The 9,935-nt window shown below is 51.9% G+C and overlaps 1 protein-coding gene across 2 annotated transcripts in view; it reads left to right on the forward strand.

Annotated features, from left to right (window-relative positions):
* Window positions 1-8,483, forward strand: part of Cpt1b (carnitine palmitoyltransferase 1B) — a 9,318-nt gene extending 835 nt beyond the window's left edge. For both annotated transcript variants that reach the window (XM_010634235.2, XM_010634234.3), the window contains exons 2-19: window positions 19-179; window positions 512-651; window positions 1,289-1,466; window positions 1,685-1,786; window positions 1,979-2,116; window positions 2,199-2,276; window positions 3,146-3,253; window positions 3,328-3,412; window positions 4,024-4,219; window positions 4,515-4,700; window positions 5,053-5,158; window positions 5,237-5,353; window positions 5,686-5,850; window positions 5,930-6,064; window positions 6,144-6,296; window positions 6,808-6,921; window positions 7,485-7,577; window positions 7,733-8,483. In XM_010634235.2, coding sequence (XP_010632537.1) covers window positions 39-179; window positions 512-651; window positions 1,289-1,466; window positions 1,685-1,786; window positions 1,979-2,116; window positions 2,199-2,276; window positions 3,146-3,253; window positions 3,328-3,412; window positions 4,024-4,219; window positions 4,515-4,700; window positions 5,053-5,158; window positions 5,237-5,353; window positions 5,686-5,850; window positions 5,930-6,064; window positions 6,144-6,296; window positions 6,808-6,921; window positions 7,485-7,577; window positions 7,733-7,816 — 2,319 coding nt within the window. In that variant the 5' untranslated portion in view covers window positions 19-38 and the 3' untranslated portion in view covers window positions 7,817-8,483. The remainder of the gene's footprint in view (window positions 1-18; window positions 180-511; window positions 652-1,288; window positions 1,467-1,684; window positions 1,787-1,978; window positions 2,117-2,198; window positions 2,277-3,145; window positions 3,254-3,327; window positions 3,413-4,023; window positions 4,220-4,514; window positions 4,701-5,052; window positions 5,159-5,236; window positions 5,354-5,685; window positions 5,851-5,929; window positions 6,065-6,143; window positions 6,297-6,807; window positions 6,922-7,484; window positions 7,578-7,732) is intronic.
* Window positions 8,484-9,935: the final 1,452 nt, after the last annotated feature.

Raw genomic sequence — 9,935 nt, forward strand, 5'->3', positions numbered from 1 at the left:
CGCGCGCCCCGCTCACAGGTGCCAACCAACCCGCCGGGATGGCAGAAGCACACCAGGCCGTGGCCTTCCAGTTCACAGTGACCCCAGATGGGGTGGACTTCCGGCTCAGTAGGGAGGCTCTAAAACACATCTACCTGTCCGGGATCAACTCCTGGAAGAAACGACTGATACGCATCAAGGTGGGCGTAGGTGGTTCAGCCTTTCTCCAGCAAGTGTGTGTGTGTGTGTGTGTGTGTGTGTGTGTGTTGGCGGAGGGGTCAGCTGCTACCCACTCACAGGGCCTGTCACCTTTTCCACTCGCAGTGCTGCTGGGTAGAGGTGCCAGCAGAGCAGACACCAGAGTGGGTGATTGAGGTGTGGTGGGGAAGCAGTGCAGGTGTGAACCTGTGAGGAGGACTAGGAAGAGCATGGAAGGTGGATGAGCAAAGACCAGGAGGCTTTTACCAGGAATCCAGCTTGTCTGATTACCTCAGCTTCCTGCTCCACAAGGGTACCTGTTTGTGCTCCACAGAATGGCATTCTTAGGGGCGTATACCCTGGCAGCCCCACCAGCTGGCTGGTTGTTGTCATGGCAACGGTGGGTTTCTCCTACTGCAAAGTGGACATCTCTTTGGGGTTGGTCTGCTGTATCCAGAGGTTCCTCCCTGAGAGGTAAGAAGCCTGGAGAGCACAAGAGTCAGAGTGGGGAGGCCAGGCCAGCTCCCAAGGCCAGATACAGGACAGCAGCCACTGGTGGCCACAAGGGCAGCCTTTCCCCAGGGCCACCATCATCCCAGTCCCACATTAGTTTATACTTGATGACTCAGACCTCAGTAGCCCAGAGAGATTCTTGCCCCTTGGTGCCTCCCTAGAGTGAGTGCATAACAATCAACTGCAGAGTCAGAATTTCCCCAAGTCACCCGGCATGGTGGCTCACATCTCTAATCCTAGCACCCCAGAGGCTGAGACAGGAGAATTGCCATGAGTTCGAGGTCATCCCAGACTATGTAGTGAGCTCACAGTGAGCCTGAACTAGATAGTGAGACCCTGTATCAGAAAACCAAAATAAATATAAAAAATAAAGGACTGGAGATGTAGCTCAGTGTAAAGGCCCTGGGTTCAATCCCTAGTATTAAAACGAGAGAGAGAGACTTCTGCCTGCCTCGCAAGCACAAGGACCTGAGTTCGATCTCCGGTACCAAAAAATAAATAAATAAAAATTAAAAATAAATAAGAGAGAAAAAGAAAATAATTTTCCCAAGGCTGGGCCCAAGGGCACCCCCTCCAAACAGTCCTCCTTCTGTCACAGGTGTGGCCCCTACCAGACCCCACAGACCCGGGCACTTCTCAGCATGGCCATCTTCTCCACGGGGGTCTGGATGACAGGCATCTTCTTATTCCGCCAAACGCTGAAGCTGCTGCTTTCCTACCACGGGTGGATGTTTGAAATGCACGGCAAGACCAGCCGCTTCACCAAGATCTGGGCTGTGAGCAGAAGCAGTGGAGGGTGCAGGCGTCTGATTTGAGCCCTCAGGGCCACACTTGGGGCTCTGAGTAGGAGGGTTAGACAGACTGAGTGCTGGTGCCTAGTGCTGGGGTTTGTCTTGAAAGGGGCTGGCAAGGTTCTGAGGGTCTCAGTCATTTGCTACTTTATGTCCATTCTTCTTGCTAGATTCCCCTCTAAAACTGTGCCCTGTACTCCCAGATCTGTGTCCGCCTTCTATCCAGCCAGCGGCCCATGCTCTACAGCTTCCAGACATCTCTGCCCAAGCTTCCTGTGCCCAGTGTGCCAGCTACAATTCGGAGGGTGAGGGCCTGGGTCCTGCTGGACATGGGAGGCTAAATTCAGAGGATTTATCTAAACACAGATGTCAGGTGCCTGTAAATAGTGGGCTTGAGAGTGATGGGTCTGGGGTGAGGACAGAGAGGTGGGGAGAAGGTTAAGACCAAGGCAGCCAGTGATGTCCGGCCCCATGATAATGACCACTTGGCTGGACAGTACCTGGAGTCTGTGCAGCCCTTGTTGGATGATGAGGAATATTACCGTATGGAGACATTGGCCAAGGAATTCCAGGACAAGACTGCCCCCAGGCTTCAGAAGTACCTGATACTCAAGTCGTGGTGGGCAACTAACTATGTAAGTTTGCCCTCCTGGGCTCTACCTCACCCACAAGACCTGGCTGCCTCTTCCCCAGTTCTGACCTCCTACCTACTCACAGGTGAGTGACTGGTGGGAAGAGTACATCTATCTCAGAGGCAGAAGCCCACTCATGGTGAACAGCAACTATTATGTCATGGTAAGAATCTGAGCCTCTCAGGCCTCGTTTGTGCTTGCTGTGTCCTCAGCTGTGGGACAAAGACAACTGGAGGCGGTTTCCATGGGAGGGCGGATTTTATGGAGTGAGGTCTGAGGCAAGGGGAAAAGAGAGGGCAGTCTAGAAGCACCTCAGGGGCAGTGAGGATCCTCAGGACCAGGAAAATTCCAAGACCCCATGGCCTGTCACTGCCTCTCGAACTTTCTCATGGCTCACTGTGCCTGCCCAGCTCAGACTGTGTCACTTCCTTTCTTGGTTCCCTCACTGGCACCCTAGTCGTAAGTTCCCAGCTATTCTGACACCATTTCCAAGGATAGCTCTAACACATGCCTTGATTTGGCCCTCTGTGGAGCCAGACCACAAGAAGAGAGTCAGGCTTATTCTCTTAGTACTCAGGAAGTCGCCTCACGTGACTGGCACTTCTCCTGACTGTCTCCAGATGGTCTCCTGCTGCCCAGTGTGCAATCTCCTCTGCTGCTGTCAAAAACACACTCCACTGAATAGCCTGCTGGAATTCACATCCTCCACAAACTGTCCTTCCAGAAATGTAGATACACCCATTCCAAACCAAGGTTTAAGATGTTTTTGAGTGGTGGAACCCCTTCTTTGAAGCAAAATATGCAAAACATGAACAAATAAAATAGGTATAAAAAGCAGATGTGGTCACAGCTGGAGCAGGAGGCATGTACGTCAGCTATGCATTTTTAGAAGCCCACTCTGACAGCATGCAGGATGGACCGTAGAGAGAAAATGCAAGCCCAGGCCTTTGGATAAATTGGCCCTCAGGCTGCTGAGACCCAGATGACACATAGACAGGGGTTCCTGCCCTGTGGGCTCTGCTCTGTCTGTAGGACCTTGTGCTTGTCAAGAACACAGACGTGCAGGCTGCCCGCCTGGGAAATGCTGTCCATGCCATGATCATGTATCGTCGCAAACTGGACCGTGAGGAGATCAAGCCTGTGAGTTGCATCGGGATTGAGGGTGAGATGAGAGGAGAGGCCTGGGCCTGAGCCATGCTAGACCTTCCTTGCAGGTGATGGCACTAGGCATTGTGCCCATGTGCAGCTACCAGATGGAGAGGATGTTCAACACCACTCGCGTCCCTGGCAAGGAGACAGGTACGCATCAGGACCACGCTCCAGCTCTGGGCCAAGCATGGCCAGGTGCCCTTCTATCTACTCACAGCCAGTCACCTCAAATGTCTCAGAGTAGTGAGCCTGTGAAGAGTAGCTTGTAACAAATCCTAAACATAACAAATCTTAGACATCTGTTGTTTGTTTACAGCATGATACTGGTGCTGGGACTCCAAGGAGCCCAAATCAGAGCTTCTCTCCTCCAAGTCCCCTTGCCTGAGAAGGTGGTCATGGGAAGCAGCACTGTGTGCTAGTGGGGCTCAGGAGAAGCATATTTGCCCTTCATGCAGCCTACAGAAGAGAGAGTTTGGCAGAGGCAACTGACTTTGCTGTTTCTGACCCTGCCTCTTTGGGTAGTTCACATGGGCTTCCTCCTCAGTGGGGTACTTCACAGGGTTGCTCTGAGAAGTCACACAGGGCCTGGCCCAGCACACAGGATCCACCCCGGCCAGGGGAAGGAAGGGCCAAGGCAGGGGCTGGTCAAAGCAGAGCTTGCCGGGCCACTTATGTGTGGGAAGTGGGCCCTTGCCAGGGCTCAGGAGGGGGGCATGGTGCTTCCGAAGGCTTTGCCTCAGCCTGCCCACTGACCATCACAGATATGCTGCAGCACCTCGCCGAGAGCAGACATGTGGCTGTCTACCACAAGGGCCGCTTCTTCAAGGTGTGGCTCTATGAGGGTTCTCGCCTGCTCAAGCCTCGGGACTTGGAGATGCAGTTCCAGAAGATCCTGGACGACCCCTCCCTGCCTCAGCCTGGGGAGGAAAAGCTGGCAGCCCTCACAGCAGGGGGAAGGTACCATGGCTGTGTTATCTTAGCCTTTGAGGAGAGGAGCCTGGTCCTTCCTGTCACCCTGGGACTGGGAGCCAGAGTTACAACCAAACAGCAGCATGTAGGACCCGTGTGTTTGTTGATGGGTCCTGGTGGTAGTGGCAGTGGAGAGCTGGCATCATCCACCTGACAGCTGGTGGCCAGCTGGGAGAGTATCTTCCAGGAGAGCCAGGTGCCCCACCCCACCACATCCATCCTGGAGGGGCCCTCATCCCATGTCCACACTGGCTCCACTACTCAGCTGCCCATGTGCCCACAGGGTAGAGTGGGCACAGGCACGCCAGGCTTTCTTCAGCTCTGGCAAGAACAAGGCTTCTCTGGATGCTATTGAGCGTGCTGCTTTCTTTGTGGCTCTGGATGAGGAGTCCCACTGCTACAGCTCTGATGATGAGGCCAGTCTCAGCCTCTACGGCAAGGCCCTGCTACATGGTAACTGCTACAACAGGTATGTGTCCTAGCCTTGTGGTCAGATGTTAGAGTTAGAGGTTAGGAGTTAGGCTTTCAGGTTAGGGTTTAGGGTTAGAGGTTACTGTTAGGACTGAAGAATTAAAGTAGAAAGTAATGTCAAAGCTAGTGGTTTGCTAGTGTTACTGTGTAGTGGTGGAGTACAAGGGCCTATTAGGGCTATTGGTTACAGATGGGGCTAGAGTTGAAGATTAGGAATAAGGGTTAAGTTTAGGGTTAGGTTTGGGGTCAGAGTTAGTAGAGTTGGAGAGTTAGGTTGGTGATGGTTGGTGTTGTATATCAGGGTCTCGTGTACCTCCCCAGCTCTGGCTCATTCCTGTCTACTCTTTCAGGTGGTTTGACAAGTCTTTCACTCTTATTTCCTTCAAGAATGGTGTGTTGGGCCTCAACACAGAACATGCATGGGCAGATGCCCCTATTATTGGACATCTCTGGGAGGTAACAGGCCTCGTCAGGGGCTCTGCAGCATGGGGACTGGCTTGAGGCTCGTTTCTTACCTGGGTTTTCTCCCTGCAGTTTGTCCTAGGCACTGACACCTTACACCTGGGCTACACAGAAACTGGACATTGCCTGGGTGAACCAAACCCAATGTTGGCGCCTCCTCAGCGGCTCCAGTGGGACATTCCTGAACAGGTGTGCTGTCCAGGGTTGGGGTGGGGCAGGTGTGAGGTGCTGTGTCTTCTTCTCCCTTCTTGACATGGCCCCACTTGGCATGGCCCTCAGGAGGAAGGGACAGGCTTCTCAGGAAGGAACCCTTCTTAGGTAGGGTTCAGGGAAGGTGGAATGTCTGGGCCTCTCCCTGCCTCTCTCTGCCTCTCTCTGCCCTCCGTGATCAGACTGACTTTGTGCCCCTCCTCTGGAAGATGTTAGGCTCACTTTGTCCTTTATCTATCACCTAAACTTCACGCCTCCTAGACATGACCTAGAGCTTTGCCCATAGCTGACCTCTTTCCATGTCTTGGCAGTGTCAAGCTGTCATCAAGAACTCCTACCAAGTAGCTAAAGCTCTGGCAGACGATGTGGAGTTGTACTGCTTCCAGTTTTTGTCCTTTGGCAAAGGCCTTATCAAGAAATGTCGGACCAGCCCTGATGCCTTCGTGCAAATTGCCCTGCAGCTGGCTCACTTCCGGGTAGGAGCTCCCTTGGGCTACTGAGTGGGCAGGGCAGCATAGGGGTCCACCTGCTAGATTCACCACCTCCATGCCCCAGGACAAGGGCAAGTTCTGCCTGACCTATGAGGCTTCAATGACCAGAATGTTCCGAGAAGGACGGACCGAGACTGTGCGCTCCTGTACCAGCGAGTCCAAAGCCTTTGTGCAGGCTATGATGAAGGGGTCCCACATGGTGAGCCACACCTCCCTGTACCTCTTGTCCACCTCAAGGGGTAGGACCATGCTCTGTACCCTTCTACTTCTCCCCCCAGAAAGCAGACCTCCAAGATCTCTTCCGGAAAGCTTCTGAAAAGCACCAGAACATGTACCGCCTGGCTATGACGGGTGCTGGCATTGACAGGCACCTCTTCTGCCTCTACTTGGTCTCTAAGTACCTGGGGGTCAGTTCCCCATTCCTGGCAGAGGTTAGTGTGGTTGATGGGTGTGTCCTCATGCCCTTGCCTTCAGATCCAGGGGCTCAGCCTTCTATAATGGGGCTCATATTGCCTTCTGTACAGCTGACTCCCCTAAAGTTGCCTGGAGGACAGGGCCCAGCTTTCCCACACCACGCTCCACCCAGGTCTGAAGTCCTGGGGTGGAACAGGAACGGGGTCCTTCTGATGGAATCAGCATTCTTGTGAAGGAAAACAGACAGTGTATGACCTGTCAGGTGGCAACAGTGCTAGTGAGAGAAGGAAAAGAGGCAGGGGCAGAGTAGAGGGAAGGACAGCAGGTCGAACAGATCTTGGGTGGAAAGAAAGATGGATCTGTGCAGATGCTGAGGGGCTGCAAATGTGTAGTGGGGACCAGGGAACTCTGTATGCTTCCCCCACAGGACACTCACTGCCTGTCGCCGAGCAGGTCTCTGGTGTCACCAGTCAGACAGCTGCATGCTGAGTACCTAGCATCTGGCCAGCTTTAGCCTCCCTGTTGCAGGTGCTGTCAGAACCCTGGCGCCTCTCCACCAGCCAGATCCCTCAGTCCCAGATCCGCATGTTTGACACAAACCAGTATCCCAATTACCTGGCCGCAGGAGGCGGCTTTGGCCCTGTGAGTACCCCTGAAGGGGGTGGTGGGCAGCACTGGGACCCAGGCTTCCCATGGGGAGTGAGAACCTTGGCCAGGTTACATGGGCACAGAGCACCTTGATCAGAGGACAGTCCTGAACTTGCATGAGAGCAGAGTGGTAGCAGTTGGCCCACAGGAACAAGAACCTGACTCCCCCTTCCCAGGCACCTCCCTGCTGGAATATGACCATGCCCATGGACAGGCCGATGCACTGGGCCCTTTTGAAATATGTTTTCCCCAGGAGTTAAGCTCTTTTGAAGGAGACATGTACATGGGCTAATTCGTCAAAAGTCTAGAGACCTGTAAAGAGAGAGTAGTCTAAACTATCAGCTCCAAGGAAATCAGGAATCCTGGATCCTGGGAAGGGACCAGAAACACAGGGGACAACATCCTTTGTCTTTACAGTTTCTTGGGTTGGGGGGAGACTGATCCCAGGAAGAATGGAGCCACTTCCTACAGCTCTGGTGGAAAGACCAAATACAACATGAGATTGGCCTCTAGTTCTTCAAGGTCAACTTACATTTTCCTCTGTACTTCTTCCTCAGGTGGCAGATGATGGGTATGGGGTCTCCTATATGATCGCAGGTGAAAACACTATCTTCTTCCACGTCTCCAGCAAGTTCTCAAGTTCAGAGACGGTGAGTCTCCCCTGTTCCTGCTCAGTTCTGAGGAGGGTTGCTGTCAGAGGCAACTCAGGAGCACACCCATCTCTAACTGGGGGGGAGTCCTTGTTTGTGGGGAGAGGATGGTGGGAGGTCACGGGTAGGTGTCCCTGAGCTCTCAGTTTCCACAGAATGCTCAGCGCTTTGGGAACCACATCCGCCGAGCCCTGCTGGACATCGCTGATCTTTTCCAAGTTCCTAAACCTGACAACTGAAGGCTGAAGAAATGCCAGCTGCCCTTTCATACCCACATTGCAGAGGAAGGGGCCTGTAGCTGGCTTTCAGGCATAAGGGGTGGCCATGCATAGGTGCCCAGCTCCAAGGACAGCTCTGGAAGCCAGCGCTCCCCAGGCAGATGCTGTTCCCTGAGAGCCCAGGTGGTAGAGGTGGGGTTGGAGCAGGGAGGGAATTTTGATTTTTGTCTTGGTAGATAATAATAAAAATAAGGCTCTGTAATTCTCTCTTAGCCTTTAGGCACCTGTGTTTTGTTTGGGAACTAGAAGGCCTTGCTTCTTCCCTATCTCAGGAAAATGGCAAAGGAAGGGCTGGGTTGGGAGACTGTTCATGAGGGACTTGTGACTGTATTTTTGCTCAGTGGTGAGACTCTGAGATTGCTGTGCACACCCTCATGTGCACTTGCAATAAATTCTTGCTTCAGAACCTCACCTGTTCCCTGGGGCCACTTCTGTTTGTCTGCAGAGACAAACAGACACAAAAATGCACAGGCACAGGGAGGAATTTGTCCCAGGCTTGAAGCTGTGTGCCATTTGATAGTATCTGTGAGGACATATGGGATAACCTGTAGTGGCACGTTCTTTCATTCAGGCTGGCTTTCCTATTAAATAACATTAAAGTAAACCAAAAATAATTTTTATGAAAAGTGTAACACTCAATTACTGTAATTGCTGCTTGCTCAAATAAATCGAAATCTCAGCCTTGTCTACATGCTAAGAACCCAAAAGTGAATCAGGTTCAGTTCTGGACCTTCACTTAGGAACCAGTATTTGTTGAGCACCTACCACAGACATAGCCTTGTGCTAGAGATTCAGTGAGGAACACCATACTATCTCTGTTCATGTAGAATCACTACAAGATGAAGCAGGCATGATCGGGGGACAGAGCAGCTGGCAGAAACCAGGAGGCTTTTGGAAATGACCCATTTAGCAAACACTTACCAAGTGCCAGCAGTGTGCAAAGCCCTGGCATGTGGCAGTGAACAAAACTGGCAAACTCTTCCTTTGGGACTAAGAGTTCAGAGAACAGAGACAATGGCTGAGAAGAATGTGAACATCACATGGGAGACGTAAGCCAGATGGAAATGAGTGCTAAGGGAGAAGCAAGTAAGGGAAGGAAGAGTGGACGAGTGGGTGGCAATTTAGATGGTGGTAAAGGGCAGCCTTCCCGAGTGGAGCCATTGGCTACAGACTTGAAGGGAAGGAGGGACTGAGTACTCATGAGGGACACTCGAAGGAGAGCACGCCTGCCCCAGAGGACAGCGTGAGCCAAAGCTTTTTAGGACAGAGGTCCCTGCTGCAATGGAGGACAGGCACAAGAGGGCTTGTGGCTGGCGTGAAGGGAGGAGAGCAGGAGGGTCAGGAGAAGGGCTGTTTTGGAAGGAATCAGTGACACACAGAGAGGCAGCAGAACGGAAGTAAAATAACAAATTTACTTATCAATAAGGGTCGATCGCACATAAGCCAAGCCTGGATCAATGACGCACTGGGTTAAAACTCCTCCTTTTATGGGGTTTCACAGCCTTGACTTCCTTTGGGTGGTTACATTTCATTCTCACAGTTCAAATCACGGTCACAGGATAGTTAACTTTCAACCCAGACGTAACAGTTCTTTGCAGTTGGGGAGTTTACCTCTAAGATTCGCTTAGTTATCTGTCCTAGTCCATAGGAAGGGGGTGTTCAGGGTCAGGGGAGCAAATGTTAGCAATGGGTTCTTTCGTCTTGACACTCTTATAATCATGTGGCTTCAGTCTCTTCGGAGCTCAAAACCTTGACGTGCCCTGTTATTTCAGGGTAAGACCAATGCCTCAGTAGGCAATTTTTGCCTTTGGTGCCTTTTTGTTTTGAGCTAAACAAAGCAAACTGCTGTTAGAGACAGCAGAAGCCACTTTACATTGTAACACTTTAGAGCTTTTTACTATTTATAAAAGTTTTCCCTATCAGGGAGGCCAGGGCTAAAAGACCAGACTACTGGGCATGGTGACACAATACCAACATTTGGCAGGCTGAGGCAGGAGGATTGTCATGAGTTTGAGGCCAGCCTGAGCTACATAGTGAGTTCAAAGCAAGAAATTATCTAAAAAAAAAAAAAAAAAAAAAA

The sequence above is a fragment of the Fukomys damarensis genome, unplaced genomic scaffold, assembly GCF_012274545.1.
Source record: "Fukomys damarensis isolate Sample0158 unplaced genomic scaffold, DMR_v1.0_HiC HiC_scaffold_19, whole genome shotgun sequence".
Classification (NCBI taxonomy): domain Eukaryota; kingdom Metazoa; phylum Chordata; class Mammalia; order Rodentia; family Bathyergidae; genus Fukomys; species Fukomys damarensis.